This window comes from Anser anser (assembly GCF_964211835.1).
Source record: "Anser anser genome assembly, chromosome: 5".
NCBI classification, from domain to species: domain Eukaryota; kingdom Metazoa; phylum Chordata; class Aves; order Anseriformes; family Anatidae; genus Anser; species Anser anser.
The window spans coordinates 3667463-3692602 of record NC_139725.1 but is presented as its reverse complement, the minus strand read 5'-3'; the positions used below and the strand labels follow the sequence as shown (position 1 = coordinate 3692602).

Sequence of the window (25140 nt, the reverse complement as noted above, 5' to 3'; positions counted from 1 at the left end):
CATCAGCACAAATCAAGAGTTTGCAAAGAAAAGTTGCTAAAGATGCAAACTGATGTAAAGCTCATTACCATAGGAAGATATAAAGCATTGAGCTGGAGCAAATACACTTACCAAAAAAAAAGTTTCAAGTCAATTTTTTGATCTATTTATTCTCCAATTTGTTGGCAGACACAAACACACGAAAAGGGAGAAGGGAAAAAAAGGGAGAAGGGAAAAAAAGGGAGAAGGGGAAAAAAAGGGAGAAGCCAACCTATAATTTGCAATGCCTGTTGCTATCACACTTATCTATATAACAGTCCAGTCAAGGCCAAATATAACTTGACCCTGGCCTTAATGCAGAAGAATTTCACTGACTATCAAGCAGAAGATTGACCAGCCACTTGATTACTGTGCTTAACAATAGTCAAAACCATGTTCTAAAGGAAATTTTCCCAAAGGTTTAAACATTAGTTTCTCTCTGCTTTTTTTACTGAGATTTCACTATAAATGTCAACAGGAGCAGAGTTAGGTCAGGGAGCGACGCTCCTGAACACTCTCCTCACCATGATCGAGAGTAATGTAAGCATGTGCATTACTCACTGAGTTGAAATGAGCCTCCCAGACCACGTTTCATCACCACACCTACAAGAGCTGTGGGATCTCAAGCCTAAATTTGGAGTTGGGATAATATCCGGGGGATTTGTATTTCCCTTATAAATATTTCAATCTCACAAGGCCTTGGCTTCTTATAAAACTGTGGATTTAGTTTTACGCTCTTCTGTTGGCCTATTAGCTTTTATAAGGAGCTGGCCAATATACTTTTACTTCTCATATCTTATATGGGAATTTGCATATACTATGGCCCTGAGGATGAAAATGATTTGCTACCACTGCCATGCAACAGGAATGCTGCACAGTAATAAAGAACTGCAAGGTTACTTAATACACAATGCATTAGAGCGACTAAAACCAAGTACACATTTTTTATCTCTCTCATCCTTTCCTTTTGGGACAGAGCCTAAAAAAACCCTCATGTCGCTACAGGAAGACATGGTGATAGCATCAGGCAAAGCAGCAAGAAAATTGGAATGATACAGAGCAAATGAAGCAATACCAATCTGCATGTATGATGGGAGCAAGAAAAAGCAACTAAATGTATATAAGCTCATCAGCAAAAAATACTGCTCTCTCAAAGACTACACGTGGGCTCTCAGCTCATGAACAGAATATTTGGAGCAACAAACTGAAGTCCAGGTTCTGACCCTAAGTTACATGACACAGAGACCCACAGGTTTTAGCCCAAAATGCTGTATTGCTTTTTTTCTCTAAACCCATAAGAGTTCTGCTATTTATTCAGTGGAAAAAAAAAATATATATGTATATATCAGAGCTGTCTCTTGCCCCAGAAATTAAGTTCCTTACAACACATTTAATTAATTTTTTTTAAAATCAGGCATCAAGGCCAACACAAAACATAAAAGTGCACCATCAGCACTACATTTAACACTGGCAGAAGGTGTAGGTACAAATACTGCTGCATAACTTAAAAATTACCTTTAACTATTAAGGAGAAAAAAATGGATTCTCATTAGGCAAGACAAGAAATATGCATTTAGCCAGGCAGAGAAATTATATTCTGTCTGAGAGCCCAAGAGAGGTGGAGAAGGAGGGGAAGAGATGGGGAGCAAAATCAAGTTTTAGCTCCACCAAGTCCCTTGTCCTATACCAGAGCTTCAAACTTCAAAAATAAAGCTCTTCGTATCACTATCTTTAGTGAGCAGAGAGCTGCTGTTGAGTTCCTGCCTGTGAGTAGAAAGCCCATCAAACTGCAAAAGTAGCAAAGAACATTAAGGAATCCACTGTGACAGCATTCCATGCTCCTTCACTTCTGCTTTAGCTCGCTGCCTCCGCTCACACCTCTGGCAAGCACACAGCTGTCCGTCACTGCAATCACTCCAGCACACGGGTTCCAGACTTACTCAGAAGCTCTTCCCTCTGGGAAAGGTGCAGAATGGAAAGGGAGGAATTCCACGTCCAGTCCCTTGTAACCTGCTCTATCCTCTGCACTTCCTGAAAGCTCGCTGCTTCGCTTCTCAGGCAACGAATGACACATGGTCTGAGGACATTTGTCAAATCTCTGTCCCTTTGTGTACTTAAAGGGAGGAAACTGGTATTAATGGTTAACGAGACTAGCACTAGCAAAGGCTTTCTCTGCAATCTGACATGCTGATTTCGAAGGGACAGGTGTGTGAGAAATCTGGAAAGCCAAATGTTTCCTTCTGATTGCCTACAGCTTGGAAAACTTCTGTGGCTTTGATTTGGTTTTGTTTCTGAAGTTGCAGGGACTGACAGTTTACATTTCATTCTTCAACCTGAGGCTGCTGATCGCTAACAAAATCTTAGAAGCTGTATCAGCTACTCCAAACCACACACACACAGACAGAGCAAAGAAGCGTGCCTGACTGACCACGTACACTGAAGTCACACGGATGCCAGTACTGTCTAGGGAGGAAAGGGAGAGGTTAAAAATCCACATGCAAATGCTTTCAAGTCTCTGCCAACAGTTTCGAAAGGACACAGGCTATCTGCCATCTCCCATTTGCCAGTGTATTCATGGAACGTAAAGCATCATTAGGAAAGCTCATGACTTGTATATTTGCTGTATATTTGATTCAGTGAGATCGCCAGCATCTCCCTGGTCCAGAAGGCAATGGGATTTTCATTCCTAAGAACAACTTCTTCCAGAAGAAATGAAACTTTGGCATGATAATTTTAAAACGTTATGCACACAGTTTCTATGCAGTATCCCCTGTAGACTTCTGAATAACTTTTTATCATCACCCCCCCAAAAAAACAAATTCACATAAGACTCCTGATCTGATTTTCTGATGCTGCATTGATAGGGACTCCCTTAAGTGCTTTAGCATATATCTTGCTTACTGCTTTTACTTACTACATTTCAGTGCAGTAAAAGCACTAGAAAGACATGAGAAAAGTTTTCAAAACCATGCTGTTCTAATAATTTGCTGCAAAAAATATATGTAATAGGTCAGTTCAAGCCTTTGTATTACTGTGTGCACTCATGTAAAAACAGAAACCATCAGTGATTAAATAAATAAGGACTGCAGTGTTAGTCTAAGCAGTTTTTTTACTGTAGCAGAATACAGTTGCATTAAACATGCTTTCAGTCTAACCTGTCAATTACAAACCTCTGCTTTTTAAAAGACTTGTTTCCTTTCATTTTTAAATTATTTTCCAGTGTTTTTAGCAAACATAGACTTTGATAAAAGGGAAAAAGTATTTTTAATGATGACATATGATTTCCACATATAAAAGAACAAAGCATTAAAAGTGCCATGAGAATTAAATTGCACTGGGAATTAGTTAGGCTACGTTCCTGCTGCCTTTACATAATAACAAAGCAAACTTGATCTGAAGGTGCATGAAAGAAAATGCAATCTTCCCCCCCCCCCCAAAAAACTGTTTTTTGTTGTTGTTTTGTTTTGTTTCCCCCCCCTATGCATATAGGAGAGATACATTAACAGAATTTCCAACTGGGAAAAAGTGAACTGCTTGACTGATAAGTGCACTTAAAGTACGGAATTCTTCCTTGAACTGACATCTAAAATTAAAATGAAACAAAATAGCCAGCTATAGAATTACTGTGGCAAAATGCCCCATCTTTAGCTTTTGCCACAAACTGAGGAAGCCTGAAAAGTGTCCAAAAGTAGGTCCATTTTTTCAGTTCTGTCTCTTGATCTTATTAGAAGCTGTTACAAACCACTCACAAACCACTCTTCTCTCACATCTTTAGACCACTGCGGTTGCAAGAGTATTTCTGCAACCCTGCTAAAGAGATTTCAAACATACATACTCTGATCAACCTCCCTGAGGTCACTTTGAACAGGACAAGGAAGGGGGCACATCACACGTCTCAGAGCATCACAAGTCAGCACTCCACCAACGCTTCTGACAGAGATGATGGGCAACAACGAAGTCAAAGCCTGTATTCAAGCATTGCCCAATTCCAGGGTCATTTTAGTCAGTGCTCTGATGTGTTCCCACTGCCGATGTCTCTGTTCCTGATAACAGCAAGCGTCCTCCCATCTCCCATGGCCCAGATCAGGGCTGAGCTACCCAAGCTCTCTCTCTCAAATGCACCTCCAACCTCACCGGGTAAATAACAGCTTTGTATTCTTTTCTGAACCAGAGGTAGGTTTGTGCTGCTGGGAACCGACCTTCTGAAAATTTGTGAACTGCACAGTTCAAGCTGTTTCTGCTTTAAAGGAGTACAATACTTGCTAATGGATTTCACATCAGTTATTCAGTTTCCCCAGTTGCTTGGCTGAAGCCGATTTGTATTGTTTTCTAAACCTCAATGGCAAAAAGAAAATGAAAAAAAAATGGCTTGTCGTTGTGTCTCCAATAATTTAACATATTGCTTACTCTTAGCAGAATTTGATTAAATAGTGATTCATCCCATTCTCAAGCTCTCTATCAAAGTTATTCAAACTTGACTCCTTTTTAAAGCAACAATAAATGTTTTCTATGGGTTGTGTTTCACAAATTCAAGAGCTTACAAGATTCACACCAGTATTTCCAAGCAGCAGGAGGAGGCATCTCAGCAGCTGAGCACCGAGCGCCTTGCTGCCGCAAGCCATGCACAGCGGTGGAGACAAGATCCTGGCCCTGCCAGGATGCCCCAGGAGCACGCGGCCGCACTCACACCCCTGGTCCTTTGATGCTCTAACAAAGTCTACATGGGTGACTCATGGAGTTTTGGTGAGCATGTCAGCACTGACTTGAGGCAGCAGCAAATACACCAGCATATTTTCCCACGACACATCATTGTAACTCAAATTGCAGTGGCATCCAAACATCCCGCTAAACTTTCTGTTACGCAGGGATGTGCACATCATCCACCCAGAAATTTTTATCCAAGTACAAGGAGTTGTTTAGGTGAACATAATATCTATGGCTAATGTTTTATGGAGACTCCTTTAAACCATTCGATGAACTTCAGTGCCCAGGTAGAGACAGCCATTCACCCATAATTTATTTTTTTTTTTGCTTACAGATGAAAGCCATAATTGAATGCAGCCATACACAAAAGGGAAAGAAGCAGTTTTTCTATCACTCAAGCAACACCACACACATGCTTAGTAAGCAAAAGAATAGGAGATGAGAGAATACTTTATCATAATTATGCTAAGACAATGGCAATCACACATAGTAAGTATTGGGAAAATTGTACACACAGGAATTTCAAATAAGACCAAAGCCTTGTTGTTTTGGTACAACGCAGGGAGTCTCACACTTTGAAGAACTTACAACATAAATATGTTAGGGAGAAAAAAAAAACAGAGAGGAAAAAAGTAATGTTTGCACCATTTTAGGATGGCTGAAACACACAGACTGCCTGGGAGCACACAAAGTTCTTGTGGCATGCCCAGGAGCTGAAGATGCATACTTTGATTTCCAAGTTACTACTTTCTTCACAGTGCTCTCCACTCAGAAAACTCAAGACATGTAAGAAATATCCTAAGTTCTAAATTCATATTCACATGAAAAAAAGGTAAATACTAAAAAATCCACTTTGTTTACCTTACTGCTTTAATAATATTTTTCCTATGGTAAGATCGGGGCTCCATCGTGGTGGCCACAGGCAGTTATCTCCATCCGCACTCTCAGTCACAGTATGGAGACTATTTGCCCAAGGCGTCGAGCCTGGCTGTGGACACAGCTCTTGTGCATTAGTCACAAGATCCCTCATTTGGCAGTACAGGCAGACTGGATTCCATCTGGGTAAATGTCCTGACAAGAAACATGGACAATGTCTAGAGTTTAACACAGAGCTGAAACTCACTGTGTGTTTGGTCTTCGTGTGGTTTTTTTTGTTTTGTTTTGTTTTTTTTCTGATTTACTAGGGGTGGAGAGTTAAAATAGCAGAAGCACTAAAACTTTATGAGGCTAAAATCATTCTTACACACGAGGTAACATCAAGCAAAATGCTTGGTTAGCAAAAGGTGCTACAGCTGCATCCACAAACCAATCTTCCTATATGACCACCAACTACTGCATTGGCATTGCCTCTACTAAGATGACACTTCTCCCTATACAGACAGGTTTTTCTCCTGATATGAGATCACCTTCAAAATGAAAAAAATTACCATGGAAAGAAAGAGAATAAGCACTCCCAGGACAAGCCAGCAGAGTGAACAACCGACAGCCACATTCAAGTGTCAACAGCAGCAGAGTATCCACTAAACCTAATGCCAGACATGTGTAAATTCTTTTTATTTAAGAACTTTCAAGGTCTGAGTTCCTAAGGCAAAATATTTCTTAGTCTTCTGCCCAGGCCACAGCCACATAATTCTTTCTTCAAAGGAAAGAAAGTATCTCAGTTGGGTTTATTAATATGTATTATGTACAAGAATTAATTTTACTTAGGAAAAAAAAAAAAAAAAGATTTTTGCTGTAGAACTGGATGAATTTGGCTTGACTAGGACTGAATCACCTGTGACAGCCCAAAGCAAGAAGCAAGCATCAGGTATGTGCTGTTCCAGACAGCGAGCACCTGCCCCCGTTACAGAGCTGCTGATAGCTACAGCAAAGCCGAGGCCCTGGAGAAGCAGGGCTAGACCTGATCTCTGGCTGAGCCAGCACCGGGTGGGGGCATCAGCCTGATGAGCCTTCCCCCTGCATTTCAGACAGTGATTTTACCTATAAGAGCAGCAAATAATCTTGGATTCATGACAAACTTGGGCATAACTTCACCCCATGGGATCACTTGGTTGGGAAATACAAGGCATCATTTTGTGTGACAATTTAAAGAACTAGAAATAATTAAGCAGAAACACTGTGTAGCTACGTCTGGAGAGGTATAAGTCTGGATAGTCATTTGGATTACGTGGTGTATCTCCATCGCCTTCACTGGAGATAAGCCAGCTCCCACCAATTAAAATTCTGTCCCATTAAATTAAATTCTGAAGAAGGTCTGAGCCACAAAGCCAGTACAAGCAAATCTCAGTGCGCATTAGACTAATGGAGCTGACAAATCGTTGGTGACAGCTGAAATGGCCTCACACACTGCTGGGAGATAAAAACCAAAGCCTATACTTAGAGGTTTGTGGGTATCCAGCTCAGTTATTTCCTGCTCTTTCCAGGCAAAAAGAGAGATGCAACTCAGAGATCAAAGATACCCTACTGGAAATCTGATTGCTATTGTGCACAGAAGTCACCGCTTCAAAGATATCAGGAAACTAAAGCAGACAGAATGAACTGAAAATAAAGTTTTGTGGATCAGCATCAGGCCAGATTTCAGTTTTACTCACACAAGAGTAATTAGATTCAAAGATCCAACAAAAAGTATTTAGAAAGGGGAACTTCTATGAATGTTTTGAGACTAAGAACTTGCAACTTTGTGCTTACAGCAATTTGCAGATCTAATCCTGTGCTAGTACAAATTTCAGATGCCTTGCGGAATTTCAGATGCCTGCGGACATCAGCACCTACACTTTGTCAGGTCATTAAATAACAACTGCCCAGCTGGAGAGGATTCTCCAATTCAGTGAGAATCATACTGCTCCTGTGCAGATTGGCTGGAGAGACAGCAGCCCACATCACAAATCCAACTCGTGCTGAAACTAACCTGATTATAGTGACATAGTTGTCCCAGACTAATAGCCACATAGTCCTTTCACACAACTGAAACAAAGACTGGCTTCTGCTTTGGCTATATTCCCAAATCAAGTCCAGTGACATTAAACTAAAAAGATGTTTGTTCAAGCTGATTATGGCAGTCTGTTTATATACACACTACTAAAATCACCACAATAATTTATTCCAAAAAAAAAAAAAACTTTCCTAAGTAAAAATGCATCTTAATATTTATTCTGTTCCTCATTCAGACCCAGCTTGTATCAGGGAAACACCAGCTAGCAGGAACACAGTCTTTCTATTTCCAGTTAGTTTTGTTCAGAAATTTTTTCTTTTTTCCTGTTAGACTAAACAGACTACAAGTTTGAAACCTATATTTTGCTGAGCAGAGCATGACCTCATAAACATAAGTGTAGGCCTGTTTTAATACCATATAGTACTGGTGTGATTTTTAAGTCAATAGAGCTGGTGGTGCCATTTCTACATTTAACTTTGCACTGGAGCAACCACAAGATTAGGACAAACACTTTATGAATTAATTTATGAATTCAAATAAAAATTCTGCATAAATCACAAAGTCGACTCCAAATAAATATTGAATTATTTGTTATGAAAAGCAAGCCATTGTAGGGAGATACAAACACCGTTATGCCTTTTCTTTGCCTTGTATTCCCTTAAGGTTTCCTCAGAGTTGCATCCATCCTCTTAGGTATGGTGCAGTCAAACAAAGAAGACATCTGGCGCAAAACAGTCACGCACCTGTTGCACACTGTGAGCTCCTTTGTCTCCCATTGAAGAGGTAATAAGATTTCACAGAGCTGCTTCTTGCCAGAATTGCTAAGTCACTTTCAGCTACACATAAGGTGCTTTCCTAACCTCCTGCTCCTTGCCTTTCACATCAGTGACTCACAAGGAAGGATTAAAGCTGTGTCTTTGGAGTTCACTGAGAGCTAGGGTTCCAGTCTCATTCGGTAAGTTTAACAATTGTTTCACAAATGCTCTAGTATTTGCTTCATATAAAGGGCTTCTCTTCCAGATGACATTAGAATGTTCCCACTGTGTTGGGCCAAAGAGCACCCCTAGCCCGGGCTCTGTTACTGCCCAAGACCGTTATCAGGTGTCTAGAGAAGGAAGTAAGGATAAGAAGAGCCGCAGTGCTACTCAGCCAGCCTAACGCTAAAGACTTGTTGCCTCACAGATTTTGCTGTTGTGGATAAAAGCCTTTGGTAGTTTTTTCTTCCATGAATTCGTGTAACCACAACTTCCTGCAGCAGTCAGTTTCATTGTCGAAAGACATGCTGCACGGAAGTACCTTCTTTTCAACCTGACTCCTCCTGGTTTATTTAATGCCTTTTAGTTTTTAAATTGAAAAAGTTTTTTTTTTCCCTATTCACCATCTCTGTTCCACCCATAATTTCAAAGACCTCTATTACCACTTCTTCCCCTCCTCTCCAGGCTGAAGGTCACCAGCCAATCTACTCTTGCCTCCCAGTGAAGACTTTCCACAACTTCAACAAGATGGCAACACTGTATCACTGTAACACACCTTGCATCTTGCAGCAACAAACTGCACCAAAACTAGGACTGACAAGAAAATAACACTAAAAAGATGCCTTAGCCACCAGGAGACAAATATACCTGTGTTATGCCAGTATCAGCCCTTACCGAAATTCTACCTCCACAAATTATACAGAAAGCACATTTGCAGTTTTCCAAATCTCTAGTCAAATCCTGTACTAAAGGGAGACAATGACTGTGCAGTTTAAGTGGATCTTTGAACGTGTTTGCAATAAATCCTGCAAGCCTTTACCTTTTATTACACCAGCACTTACTCCACTGATTTACAGTCTGACTAAAATGAAGAATCCCCACGACTGACTCAAATATCCTCTTACAGGTTTCACAAACACAGGTGAAGAAGATCATATAAGGCAAAATAATGGATGGAGAACCGGTGCATGACAACCTATTCATCTCCTCACTTGTCATGAAACTCAAAGATTTTCCTCAGCTTCAGGTCCATGCTTGTACTTATAAAATCTTTTTTCTGATAAATTCTAATCAAAACAGATGGTGATGATAAGGAAAGACAGTTTATTTGACAGCTATTATCCAATAACTTAGTATCCTACTGTACTTTCTAAGCTATTAAGAATGGAAAAGATAAAAATAGAAGAGCAGGTCCAAGGTTTACTCAAGTCCAGATCCAAGTTCCCAGCACTGACCTGTCTGCACTGCTGGAAGGATGATTAATGACATGAGAATGCCAGATATCATTAGGGATCTGCTTTTAATATCCACATACGTGTATGCCTCTAGAAATTCCTCTAGCCACCCCTTCTTTTCCCCACCCCCTTGTTATTCTATGTTTTCTACAGTTTTGAACTAAGAGATCCCAAATGCACAAACTAACAAACTGGGAACTGTACAAGGATACCAAGCCCATTTCTACTGAGCTTTACCACAGCTACTGTTGCATAATATGACTACCAAGAGACACTCGGATGGATGCAGGTCATCTATTTCTTTAGTCAGCTGCATAATTTAAAAGTGAAAGAAGAACAGTACCTGGGGTAAAGGCAAAGGCAAATCAACCTGATGAAAGGTTTACACCCTGAAATGGTGTGTGACAACGCCACAAAGGAGGTCACCAGCAGAGACTGCACCAGGGCAAGATTTCTGCCTAAGGCAAATTATTAATTAAGGTGATTATTAGTTCACCTCTACTTTGTAGGTCAACCTGTCCCTTGGTAATCAGGATGATGCCATTTCATCCAGCTCAGGAAAATTGTCTGAAACTATTGTAATTCAATACTGCATGCAGACAAGAGGGAAGGTGTAAGAGAAAGTTGAAAGAGAAATGGGTGATTAGTCACAGAAAACAACATAAAGGCAGCCATATGTGCACGCAATATGTAAAGATGACCAAAACTGCCAACAAAGCCAGAGTGTTTAAACACAAAACAGGGATGTGCCATGAAAAAGAGACTTTCCTTTAATAAAAACAAAACAAAAAATAAGCTGTTAAAGAAAATCCATTCCATTGCTTCCATCCTGAAAATCTCTAAATTTAATTTTTATATATATACACACACACACACATGTATATATATATATTTATTGTTTGTGGTTGGAAAAGTTAAGAATACAATGGTGAGTATGCCAAACCAAGCCAGGATTTTGACATCATTTTCAAGTTGACCTGCAGCTCTCTTTGACCAGCAGCCAACTCTCTTTGATCTCTCTCGCCAAACTTCTCCATCTATGCTGGTTATTCTACCTGACAGCTGCCAAGATGGGGAATTTTTGCCTCCGACATTTCATTTTCAAGTGAGTAAATCAATCTGTAACTATGTGATCTACTCACCTGAATCACAGTCTTTACTAATTTATTTGAAACTGCAAAGCTCTCCTAGTACATCCCTCCTATGCACATACAGTACTCCTGGCAGCTGGGTTTAACCTTGGTACAGCTTGCCAGGTGTGCCACCCTCACTGAAATAGGGCTGGAACTGCTGCAGCTGTGCCTAGACAAGGTGATTGGAGCATTTCATTTACACTGGTACAACTCACACTTCCATCCCAAAGTGTCCAACAGGTAAATGAGACCTCTATTGCTTTTCCCTTCTACCACATTCATTTCTGGATGCAATCCCATTTTACTGAAGCCTACTTAAAGCCTTACAGAGTTTTGAACTTCCTTAGACAAACAGAAATGAGGCAGGCATTATGTCCAATACCCCATAAGGGTATTGCTGCAGTACAGAGACTCCATAAAATTGGTGCAAGTTATTTGCACATTCCTCCTGTATTTTGTTTATAGTGGGGTTCAAGTCTTGTTTTGAGACAAAAGAGAAGAAAAATGAAGATATTGACATGTTATTAGGTAAGGCAATGCAGAACAGTTTCAAAACAGAATAGGATGTTATACCTGTGCAGGAATCCCCTGGAGAGCTGCATAAAGTGCTACAGCAGGGACAAAGGTACACATCAACATTTTGTGCTTTTGAAGAAAGACACTGAATAGTGTGTTCTGCTTTCTGCTCACTTTGCTAAGGTGGCATACTCACTCTAGCACTTTACTCCTGTGTTCAAATGGTTAATTCACACAGGTTCTTTAATCAGATGGCTGTTTAAACTTTCCTAGTCAAAGCATACCAAGGCTGTCCTAGTGGGACTGCAGATAAAAGTAAGAGTTTTGCAACTGTCAGTCCCAGACCAAGAGGAGCTGGTGGCTTGTCCTCTGTGAAGGCCACAAGCTGAACCAGTCAGCATTATTTTCTAAAGGCTGTGGCCAAGAACGAGACTCCTTCTGACAAGGATATATGAACTTGTTGACTGCAGATGAGTTGTTTGCTTGCATCCCAGAGCAATATTGCAAAGCAGAGATGCCCAAAGGAAACTTCTTGTCCTCAAAACACTGTCTTTCATCATTGTAAAATAAAGGACAAGGGAGCAATAACTGACTTTACACTCTTTGCCATTTCATATTACTAATTCATGAGTGAAAGGTATCTGTATTTTACAGGTATCCGTGTCACTGTGTGTAATCACATCACAGCCTTCTGCAAACCCACTGTCTTTTCTGGTCTAGTCTTAAACAGACTGGTACCCTCAGGATTGCCAGGTTTGGGGACTTAAAGTGTCCTTGACTACAGTACTGAGTTTGGGGAAAATGCCATATGATAACGGGATGGGCCACTTGCTTTCCCCTAGGTGTGAATGATACAGTTGATCTACTTCCTCTATAAATGACTTAATGCTGCAGAGAGGAGCACAAATAAGCAAAGCAAAAAAAAAAAAAAAAAAAATGATCCCTATACTTTACATTCAGCCCTTTCACACTTGCTGCCAGACCTGCAATGGGAGGCAATCTCTTCCCACACTGTCTGTCAATGCAGATGAAGTAGAGCAAATGTGACAGAAACTGATACAAAATACAAACTGGTGACTGGCAATGGAGAAAAGCATGTAGTCATACAGTCCAGAAATTTAGCCCAAGCCTCCTGAGGCCTGCATGATGCCTTTAACACAGGTCCTTCCTTGCAATCGTTTTCATCACCAGTGAGCAGCAGCAGCTCAACAGACATATGCCAGAAATGGATCTCTTATACCTCAATTCCTCCACTTCCTACCAAAAACTTCTCCCAGCCCAACAAAGCTGTCAGAATAGAGTTTGCTCATCTTTTAACAAAGTTTGTTCCAAACAAACCTTTCTCAGAGTCTACAAAGCCTGCAGTTCACTTACCTATCCAGAGTGTCCTGAGGCACTTTACTCCCTCCAGCTCTGCTGTTGACATTGGCATTCTTGTTGGCAGTCATGGTCATTTCTGCTTTCTAGAAATCTGGATATCTGTGAGAAGAAAAGTCAATTAAGCTTTGACAAGCCCAAATGACAATTAATTGTTCAAGACTGCTGTACTACACTCTGTAAAAGCAGAACTCCCGTCTGCTTTTCATTCTATAAAATGCAATCAGGTCTAGTTATGGTCCTGAGAAACTAAACCCTCTCTGCTGCTGTTGTTTCACATCCACATCCCATTCAAGTTTATCAGAGACCAATGCTATAGCAGGAGATAGCTTACAGACATTAGGTGCATGCTTCAGATTCTGGCATGTCTGATGAACATAGCTTGATACTGAATTCACAAAATATCTCAGGCTTGGTGTGGTTCTTCCATCCATCAGCATACATTGAAAACCCACCAAGTGCACTCTGCAATACCTGCAAATAATGTAGTTATGACTGGCATTCCAGCCACACAAAAGCTTTTAAACAGGAGGAAACTTCACAATTTTAAAGTGTAGCTTTGTGTATATTATGGAAATATTTTTCAAACAGTGAAATAAGTTCAATAGTGAATAGGTTGAATATAATTTTCAGATCTGCTTGTGACATGAAAATGTCTGCAAATGGTTTCTGGCTTATTCCCTCTATTAACCACAAGATTCTTCTAGTAAAACTGTCTTATGATGCTTTTAAGACCTCAGGTAATATAAAGAATCATTACTGATTTCTAGCTCTATCCTAATAATACTAAGGCACGAGATTTGGTAGCAAACCAAAAGCTGTAAATTAAACTTCAGCCATGATGAAAACCCTATATATTCAGTCATGTGTTGTAGAATTCCCAGTACAAGGCAATACTAGTGTCTTCCTGACTTCACGAACTCCTGACTAATGGTTTTCTTCCAAGGAGAAATTAAAATGCTGCCAGAAGCACATAAATATTGTTTGCTCTTCTGTATAGCTAGGAGACAAAAAGAATACCAGATGCATGGAAGAAAGCCTAAATTGAAATGGCAGACAGTAGGGCAAAGTCCTTGCAAGTGAATTCCCACAACAGGTATAAAAACAGACACCTCAGGCTGATTCTCAACAGTAAAGGGGTTTGGAAGTAGAGGGAGGAAAAAAAAAAAAAAAAGACATTCTGGAAGAAATTTCTCCCAGACAAGTGCAGATAGAAGGCAATTGGCTACTCTACCTTCTTGAGGTACCTCAAATGCATAGGAAAGGAAAGACAGTGAGTGGCGACCAAGAACCCAGAAGATGGACCTTACCATTGTAATGTTGCTGCAAATCAGCTAAGAAACAGCCCAGTACTGTGATATAAATTGCCCACGCCCCACTACCTCAATAGAAATGTTCTGAGCCTGATGGGAGAATTTTATGATATGGATGTGGGCCAGGATGTGAAAGTGGTAACCTCTGCCACCACGCCTCTCTGTTGACTACATCCCACATTTCTCTTCTGTAGAATACTGCTCATACTGGCAATTTCCTCTGCCACCGTAATCACTTGAGAAATATTTTGCAGGAAGAGGGAGAAATACATTTTTATGTCATGAGTCCCTCAGGAAAGAAATGAGGGAGTACTTATTCCACCTGACGCCACAAGAGTTGTTTAGCAAGGACTCTGTGGCTCTCCTGGCATGCTCTGCGGGTGGTTTGAGATGTTCCTTCATTTGTAGGCTGAAATATGTACCACAATTTGAAGTACTGCCACCCAGGTTCTAACCAGAACTACCAATTTTTACAACCATTAATGGCATACTTAATGCAAAAATAGGGAGTACTACAAACTTGTTGTTTACTCAAACCCACAGTAAGTCCAGACAGCTTGAGAAGCCAACCGTAATGTGATGCTGGAAAGCAAGCTGGGTACTGACAACACACAAAATCCTCGTACAAACAGACCCATTGCAGTGAGGAGGACATTCTCTAAACCACTTTATTCCAAACAATTCTACCACAAATTAGGTCAGAAAATCTCCTGTGGGTTGCAGCTCCAAATGCAGAGTTAATCATGCTGACCACAGATTCCAGGTCTTCTTATCCTCTGATTGTCCTGTGTGTATCAATCCTCCCCGACTGTGTGGAGGTTTGAGTTTTTTTTTCAGTTAGTAACTTTTTTTTTTTTTAAATGTTCTGAAGCTCTCCAAATTTCCCCAGTGTCTCCGTGTTATTGTTGCTGTTATACCATCAAGATAACAGGGCTGTAAAGAACAGCCTGTTCTGGTTGAAGAAGGACTTGCCTGGGAAAAGAAAGAAAAGCCTCTGATGCTGGCCAAACTTTCTAGGACTGTACATTCCACAGGGAACCAACAGCTTTTTTTTTTTCTTTTTTCTTTTTTTTTTAATGTTTTCCACTCACCAGTTCAATGCTTTTACTGTATTAAATTTAAATCATTTAATAGCAATCAAGGTAAAAAAAAAAAAATGTGTGACATAAGGCAAATAACAGCATGCAGACGTTACATTCATTTTGCAAGATTTGCTTTTCTGTTGAAGACCAGAAGAAGCTGAACAGACCTTCAAAAAGACAGGACACTGGCCCGGCACACACAAATGATACAAAACAGCAGCATAAAAGCACATTAAGAGTCAGTCATCTTCCACTTCTCTCACAATAAAAAATAATAATAAATGCGCGTGCATGTACATCAAGGTGTTTGTTTTTTATGGAAGCCTTACACTTCTCAAATTGCAGCTTCCCAACAGCTTGATAAAAATCATTGTGGTCAATATATTTAAAAAACAAAAAAAGTTAACTCCACATTTCAAAGTTAACTTGAATGCCAAATAGGCCAAATTGTTTTGCTTTCAGCAAAAGGAGAACTTGGTCCTAAAAGGAGATTTCACAAGATACATCAAATTTAGTGATAATTTCCATGCAGTTGAGACTACGCTATATACAGTGAAGACTTTTATATGCGGTTTTTCTTTAATGTTTATTTTTCATGAGTATTTTGCTGCAGGTGATGCTGGTATCATCCCAGTATACACAGAGAAAATCTAAATATCCGAATAACTTGAAACAAAAAGTTATTTGAAAACTTGGCAGAAACTAGTCAACAATTTACTGAAGTGCCTAGAAGCACAGCTAACAGCACTCAGTAATTTAAGGTCTTAACAAACGAATGAACAACAACAAAAACACCTCAAAATGAAGAGGGAGACAGAGGCAAAAAAATGGAAAAAAAAATGCATTTTATAGTCATGTTATGCCAGGGCCTTTGAATGAGTTTGACAGCCCTGTAAGTTTATATGAATCATTGTATGGTGAGAATCACACCCCATGGGCTTATGTAAGAGCATTCTCCAGCACAATATTTGCATATTATTTGGCATGAAGCAATAAAAAAATCTCTCAAGAATTACAATATACTGTCAAAAACAAATCCAAAAATAGTCATGTCACACAGATTCTGCACTACCCAGTCAACCAACTAACTGCACTTGCCAAAAAATGCAGTATTCTGATTTATTTGTAAATATAAAGAATGACTCTGAAACCCTTACTTAGTCATTATTTGTACATCACTCCAGGAGCAGTCTCACTAGTTTCACCAGGACAGTTCTCAAAGTGGTATTTTAATGAGCCAGGATGGTAGAATCTGGACCTGCTCAATTATTAAATCCATTTCATCTAAAACTTCCACAAAAGTTTTGCCAGGAATAAAGAGGGAAAAAAACAGTGTGATGGCAACATGAGATCTGCTCCTCAGCAGACAACACTTCTTCTGACTGAAAACGGCTGCTGCAATGCAGATATTTTCAAGCAGATTTTTATCATCGTAGGAAGTCCCCATGACAGAACATTCCCTGTGGGCCATCTCTTCCCTACCTCTTCCAGAATGGTACAACTGAAAGCATGGCCTGGAGCCTTCTTAGGCATAGATGGGACACTAAAAATCATCAAGCTTTGTGTTAGTGCACCTTATGACACCACTGAATCCTCAATTCCACTAGTCTGTTAACAAGGGAGGTGTAAATCCTAAACTCTTCCTGTACAGTTGGAAGTTGTCCTTCATTTCCTAAAGCATCCCAATACTTCGGAGGTACAACTTGCAGCCCCACTGCAGTGCAGTTGTTCCTCAGCTTGCTCCCATCCACAGGTGGTTCAGGGCTAGAGCCAGGCTTGGAGCAAAACCACATGGAAATTCACAGCAGTCAGGGGCGTTTTCTTTGTACAATTTGAGAGCCTGTGAGGTCTCAAGAAACCCCTCTACTTTCCTACATGCAATTTATCCATCAGTTCCTGCACTGCAAGAACTGATCCTCTCCTATCCTTCTGTGTACCATTGATGACACTGAGACCAGTTACTCAGTTGTCTTATCCATGTCTCAGATCAACAGGTGTCTTAGAGAAAATACATTCATAATTTGAATGATTCCATCTTCCATTTTGTTAGTACAATGTGAACAGAAGAGGATTTTTTGTGTAAAATTTCTTCAGTTCAACAGACATGCATGTTTTTTTGTTTGTTTGCCGAGTGTTTTTCTCCCTACTCTGCTCAATATCTCTTCTTATTCATATGGTCTGATTCCCTACCTAGACTTAAAACAGATTGCTCGCACTCCATTTTTTGCACTCATCTCTAAGGCAAATTTTCCATTAAGTACACAGTTCCAACAAAAACTCCTTCGAGTATGTTGCAGACCTTCAAAGCCAGTTTTCTGAGTGTCAGGAACATTAGCACTGTTTATCTGGCAGCTTAACGAAGAAGAGTCCAGATGCAGCTGTTTATGTTTCTGCCCAAGCAGAAGACAAGATGTATGCGGATGCAGCCCTCTGAGCCAGGCATTCGCTATGATCCAGGCTGCAGCGTAGAGCAGATGAAGTAAGGAAGGTGGCAAAGAAGAATACATATGCAGTGCTCCTGCTGACTTGAGAAGGGAGTCTTTGAGAGCAGGCTCCCGAGCTCCCTCTTTCCCCTAGCATTGTCATTAATAAGGGTACAAATTCTACAAAGAAAATGTGCATGTCCTTCAAGAACTACTCCGCTCTGAACTTCTGTTGTTATTTTTGAGCAAGGTTTGTGGGCAACAGTTCACTGCTTGTAAAATCCTTGTTGTCGTGCTTTTTACAAAGATTACCTTACATTTAACTGTTCTAGACTAAACCAATTTGTACCGCAAGCAAGATAATTCTACCAGACACAGTTTGGATTCTTGAGATCTGCATGTGTTCTAAAGCTTCTTAAAGCAGCGTGCCTTTCCTCTTGAAATTCCACAGCTGAGGAAAGCAAGGGGAAATACAACTGGTTTGGCCTGGCCCACCAGGGGCAGACCTGAGAGGAGGACAGTAAGGGAGACATATGTTGTGAATGAAGAGAAATGAATGTTGTGGAATGTTACAGGGAAATGAGTGTTATGGACTACTAAAACCAACTCAGGTTTTCAAAAAAGTACCCTGTGATAAAGATAAAAATCTCAAAAATACATTAATAACAATCAATTTGATATACTTATTTTTCTCTTAACAGTATCTACAACAGAATGTCTCTATTGATTTTTAAAATCTTCTAATGCCTAATATGCTTTTCTGATTGCTCAGGAAATCTTGCTCACATTTCAAGAGGTTTTGTATAGCTAAACTTTTATTTAAGAGTTGCAGCTTCGTTTTGTGGCAAGTTGCCTGTTCCCTTCCAGTAAAACAATTATATCCTCCCAGAACAACGTCAGCTCTGATGAAATGGAAAGTCCAATTAAATCTTTAAAGATTTCTGCCTTGAAAGGGCTCCTGTAGAGACTCCAAAGAACATTTGTTACAAGACCTACATGCTTTCATCGTGTATACCTGTTCTGTAAGCTGGGCCACTGTAAGTTAAGCCATGCAATACTGTACAAACTAACATAAAGAGCTAAATGACCAGCTCAGCAAGGGCGTGGCATGGAGAGGTGCACTAAGGGTTAATTCACCTATCTCTTTCCGAGTTTTCTCTTTACAGCACACTGCCAGCCTAACTACATCAACAGGCTTCTAGCAAGACATGAGAATTAACTGCCCTCAAGGCTAGTCCTAAAGGCTGGAGAAACGGACCATACGCTCCCAACAAACATGCGTGTCCGAGCCATATTATGCTCTAGCATAATCTCCAAGACAAATGAGATCAAGCCATTCGTACAGCTGCCTACATCCAAGTCCCTGAGAACAAGTGACAATGTTTGGGGATAACAGATACAAAGGAAGAGAGTTTGTCAAACTTCTCATCTTTGTGACGCTGCAAAAGGCACAGATTCTAGTTAGTATTAACTCCACAATCTCATCCAAAGTCTCCCTGCTTGCAATCCAGAGACAGCGTGTTCCCAGTCAAATCGACAGTCTTTCTGCTAGGCTTTCATAGCTAGGTGACAAACACTTCTATCCCACATTTACTGATACAAGCTATAGTGGGGCTGGACTTGGTTGTCATTGCATACCTTGCAGTCCAAAACTTGTGTCCAAATGTAAGAGTTATGTGCTAAGCTTTTCTGATACCATTAACACTGCTGGAGCAATCACATATACAAAATGGTGTAAAAACATGGAAATCAAAGAGTCCAGTAGCATACAGGTTTGCCTCTCCTTTATGGAGGAATTTTCACTAACACTGGGGTGACCGTCTTTCTCAGACTATGGAGGGCACGCTGTCTTCGAAAAACTTTCCAGTATAATTAATTATAAGATTAATTATAAGAACTCTCTGGCAATTAGGGTGTTTATTTTATCTTGCTTGCTTCAGTATTAAAAAGAAAAAGGTTTTGTTTGTGCTCTGCTTCTGTACGTCACTAGAATTACATCTTAGCTGAAGAAGCTGGACTGAATCCAGCTTTTGGACTGAATTTTTCTTCCTTTCTGCACAAGTGAAAGGTGTATTGATTTGTGCCTCATTTATTGCAGTCTCTGATAGCCACTTTCCACCTAGCTTGTAAGGCTATACAAGACTTTCTTACAGTTTAGAAAAATCATAGCTATTGTCCTACCAGCATAGAAGTAATTTCACTGTGACTTCTACCAACTCATTTGTGCTAAATGAGAACTTAAACCAGCTGTCACTGAATACAACAGGTTCACATTTATTGACAAATCAAACTGGAATAAACTGAAGGTACCTTTAAAAGTAACTGTTCCCCAGGGAAGTGAGAAGGAGACATTAACAGAAACTATATGGCTGCTATCGAACCAGAAGTTAGCATTTACCTTTGCAGGTTGAAGGTTGTTTGTATTTTAAAAAAATACTTTGACTGGTTTGAACTTAGCTTGATTTGAAACATGAAGGTAGAAAGGATTTAAAATACTTACAATTATTTGGTACTATTATAAGCTCAGAGGAAACAACTCTACAGCCACATGGGAAGTAGGGCCAGCGGCAGGCACACGTCAGAGCCTTGCGGCTCAGTCAAGGAGAAGACAGAACAATTCTGGTGGCACTGTGAACTTGTATGGCCTCATCCAGTCTTCAGACACCTTCACACTACCCTTAAAACTGATCTCAGATCTGAAATGCTACCTTACGCCTTATTTTCTGATGCCTATGCTAGCCACACATTCTCACGCTGTCACACTCGTCTGAGTCATAAACTATCTAGTTTGGAGAACTGATCCATCTGAAAAACAGTTGTGTTTGTTTTTCTTTTGTTAAGGCTGACGTTCAGCCATTCATTTGAGACATTCATTCTTCTGGACTATCTGGAATACGTACTTCAAAAATGCCTTCAAAATATGTTATTTAAAACTAAATTCTGAAAGAAAGAAGCAGGGATAGTTTAAGTTGTACTCTAACAAAGGGAAAGTTGCTGGGGGTGCTTAAGAAAAAGGTTGGAAGCGGTGCTGAGGGACATGGTTTAGCGGGTATTATTGGTGGTTGGGGGACAGTTGAACCAGATGATCTTGGAGGTCTTATCCAGCCTTAATGATTCTATTGGAGTGTAGAAGATGAATCCCAAGCAAATTGTTTCTGTGCTAATGCCAAAGGTATTTGTTATGTCTCTATGCACATACAGATACTGTTATTGTAAACAACATTTGCATGCTTTCTCTTTTAAGACAGAAATCTCTTTCATTGTGAACAGTATGCTAAACATTGTGTTTCCATAGTGTATAAAATTTGGCCTTGAAAATGTTCAAGCTATTTTTGCTTTTAATTTTTTTTGAAAACAAAAAGAGAAAAAAGAATAAAAACATTCAACAAAGTATTTTCTCTCTGATATGAATGCACCAGGAATTCATGCATTTGATGAAACAAAAACCCTGTACAGATTTCACACACTAAAATTCAGTCTTAGAAGCAAAGCATCCACATTACTCTCACATGGCTTCAGTGAGAAAAATATGTGCATACCTCAGATCTGAATCAGGCTTTAGTAGAGAAAAGTGACTTATTTTCTCCTGCTGTACTTGAGTATCGATCATAATCTGGTGACTCCTTTCAGCAAGCCCTATAATAGACTTTATGAACACTGCTTTGTTGAAAGCCCTCGGTCATCACATTTGCTGCAGAAACTTTAGTACAGAATAATCTGAGGCATATATATTTTGGTTTTCACAACATAAACACTTCAATGATGACCAGACAACTGTATGAAAACAGGCTGCTTGTAAGTTGTGCCCAACATACATTCCTCAGTATTATTCTTCCTTTGTCCTTTCCCTTCATCCTCAAGATATTTGCATAAAAACACCAACTCAAGGCTCACAAGCTCACCTGCTCCTGTTGCTTATTCCTCAATGAAATTACAATAATCCAAGTGCAAAATCAAAATCATTTGCACAATAATGAATTGTTTCTTTTAACACACACACACAAAAAAAAAACAGATTATAATTTTGCTAAGAAATGGGAGTAGATTAAGGCACATTCTTCTTCATTAACATTTTTGCATAACAAAGAAATGGAGCAAAATAGATTACAAGAAACCTTATTTCAAAATAGACTGTCCTTCAGTATTTCCACAGAGTGTCACCAGTTCCTAAAGACATTGCAATACAGCTCAAGCTGTTCAGTACAGACTGCCAGAAAGCACAGGCTACAGGGGAAACACAAAGTGAAAAAAACAAGCTGAAAAGTCTTAGTAAACCTTGAAAAGAACTTCTCTGTTGAACTGACATTGATGACTGAGCCTTCCTCACCCTGAGGCTAACTGATAAAGTCTGCTGGACACCTGAGAAGCATCCTGACTTTGCAACTACTACAAGTTTTTGATTCATGAGGGCATCGTGCCAGGCAAAACATGGGTCACAGCTATAATACAGAGCAAGCTGCTGTCTCCAGTGTTGTTAGCACACCTCCCTTCCTTCCTGCCAGACACACATGGCTCCCACTCTGAGCACCACTGGAGTGCAAACTGCAAAATTAATAGCAGTTATGTGGCTTGCACAAGCTTTTAAAAATATACGATGGAAGGAATAGGATCTTGATGCAACTACGGAGAGATCTGAGAGAAGGATTCAGTCTTCACTTTGCCCTAGACTTCCTATGAAATGCTAGGTAAACTGCTTGAGTTGTGCTTGAAGTACACTCAGCCACACAGAGGGTAGCTTAGCAAGATACTGCACTATACTGTATTTTAAACCTGAATTAACTTTCCCAGTGCAGAGAAATACCTTTACTTTTCATTTCTCAAATCCTGCTCTATACAACAGAAACAAGTGAGAACTTGTCTGTACATAGAGGAGAATTTACAGCATCCTAATTACTCCACACTAACTCTTCATGCAAATGCTCTTAGTGTGTTTGGGGTAGGTAACACGCTTCCCAAACTACCTTATACAAGGGTGTGCTTAGCACTAAGTACATAACCTGTGAATTATTCCATAGCAGGTGGTAAGTTATAAATGAATAACTTAGCTTACTACTAACTGTGCAAACAGACCCTTGAGCTTCCTCCCCCCAAACTCTGTGTGACAGCAATGAAGTTTACATGTACAAAGCTTGAAAACTCTTGAAATCGTCTTTCATTTTGCACCTGACTTCTTGTGACAATGTGAGAAACAGAGCCACTGAGAAAAAACATGAAGATCGAGGGGTTTAAATGGCCAGCTTGGGTACAGCAGTTGGTGGCACTCACCAGCTCACTCCTTCAACAGATCATCTATTTTCAGAAGTTTGTTTTATTCTGCTTGCTTCAGACTTTTTCTGCAGAGCCCTTTCTGAGAGCAGAGAGGAGGAAAGACACAAACCAAAGGCCAGCATGGCCACAGAGACACAGACAAGTACAATCTCTACCAAACCAACAGCAATGCTTCTTCCTTCCCCTGTCAGTGATGGCAGGGATGGAAGAGGGACAGACAGATTTGTAGGTGGATCTCCTTCCCTGACAGAGTAAGCAGCAAATAAAGCAAATGGTCTGAAAAAGAAAGGAAAAATGGAAGACAGAAGTTCTGGTGCTAGGAGGAGAAAAAAAAAGGGGGGGGGGGGATTTTAGTGGAAAAGCAAACAAAGCTGAAAAAAAATACATAAAACAAGGACTGATGAAAACATCACCCTGAAATCCAGTGAGGCAGGTTAGGTTGTTTGCCACACTGAATATTCAGGTTGAGGCACGCTTTGCAAAGAAATGTGGTGACCTTAGGTATGCTGGCCCAGGCTGTAAATAAACAGGGGAACAAAGTGGCTGCATTGTTCAAGTCAGAGCAATAAAGCAAAAGCCCTGGATCAGCATCCAGTTTGTGTGACTATGTTTCCCCAGCGCTAAGCAGATGAGAATAGACAAGATGGCTAACGAGATTAGAAGAAAATCTGAGACCATTTAAGGACCAACACTGTTACAGGAATCTGAACAGCAGTTTGCTCCCAGGGAAGGCTGTAAGCAGTATTCAGCAAAGGACAATCTGAAGATAACACTCTCCTGGCCGATGCAGGTGTCACCAGTAAAACTAACTTCAGAGGAAGGTTACAAGGAGCATCTGGAGAGGGATGTGGAATGGATGCTTCGTAAGCGTCAGAAGCACTGAAAAACAGAGATCTTCAGTAGAAGTAAGGGATGTCAACTACTGATGCTATACTGAGGTGCAAAGTACTCTAACTTCTCTCTAGTGCTATGCAGTAAAAGAATACCAAACCCAACAGTACTAGCAGAAGGCAAGGTGACATTATTACAAGTTTTAATTGCTGTTTTAAATTTAAAGCAGCAGTGGAAGATTTTGGATAATGGTGCCTCAGTAAGGTCACAAACTGATATGTGGTGTCACTATGGACCTATTCCATTTAGATCACTATGTCCTACTAATGGCGTTAGTGTTCTGAGTCAGTATCTCCAAGAAGCAGGACCTGTCTGTGATACTTCAGCTGCCAATGCCTACACTTCAAGTGAAGCAACAGTTGATTTGGATGGTCTGTCTCAATATGCTGATATAAGAGCATCCTAGGAGGATGATAAACTGGCTAGAGACTTCATGGATATAAGTAGAAAATATTACCAAAATTGTCTTGGCTTGTACAAAGAGATGAGAACAACCTTGGGTCTGCCTCTTTTGCTCTTGGCAGTTACCCAGGGAATCTGTGGAAAGGCACAGAGAAGATTTTAATTCCCCTCTATGCAAAGCAAATCCAGAAGTGACCCTGGACACAGGCATTAGCAGCAGCAAATGGGATGGCAAGTCTGTTGTTGACATGGAGGATTTGTGCCAGAACTGTTCAGAAGAGTTTATCTGTTTACATTTAGAAATGGTGTTCCTCTGCTTAAAGCAATGACTGCAGAATTCAGGAGTTCTGAGCTGCATTTGAGCTCTGACAGGTTGCTTTTGTGGTCTCGGGAAAGATGCTTGGAGATGAGATCCTGAAATTCACTGCCAGAGATTAAGCCCACAGCCCACATTTGGGCATCTGGCTGAGTGGCCCATTTTCCCCGAGCTGCTCCTTTTTTGGCTTCTCTACCTCAGAATTCTATGCTTTGATCTCTCCAGATATCATCACTCTATCAATGAACCAGGAATAACTTTACGACTTAGCTCACAAACAGGCTGTGAGGACATGCTCATTAGTAAGTTCAAGTTCTTCAGAGACATGGTGGGGCGCAGACATGCAGGTATCACTGACGCTGAACACATCAGTAACAGAGACGAACCAGTCCTCCCCTGCCTCTGCAGGCACTGAAAGCCACCCCTCCTGCCTGCTGCATCTGCGCTCCAGCAGGCTGACATCTCTCAGGGCACCTGCTGAGCACCTGTTTTGTCTACGGTGGCTTTCTGATTCAGATTCCCTTCGTGTTTATGAACCTCTTGGCTAGTACCTCCC

At 40.4% G+C, this 25140-nt stretch overlaps 1 protein-coding gene across 11 annotated transcripts in view; it reads right to left on the bottom strand.

Moving 5' to 3' along the window:
- DENND2B (DENN domain containing 2B) overlaps positions 1–25140 on the bottom strand; it is a 171440-nt gene that overhangs the window by 78552 nt on the left and 67748 nt on the right. For 10 of the 11 annotated variants that reach the window (XM_083838168.1, XM_083838172.1, XM_083838165.1 and 7 more), the window contains one exon: positions 12887–12991. In XM_083838168.1, coding sequence (XP_083694294.1) covers positions 12887–12966 — 80 coding nt within the window. In that variant the 5' untranslated portion in view covers positions 12967–12991. Of the gene's footprint in view, positions 1–1958; positions 2302–12886; positions 12992–25140 lie in introns of those variants that run through there. The other variant, XM_083838163.1, reaches the window with a different exon arrangement.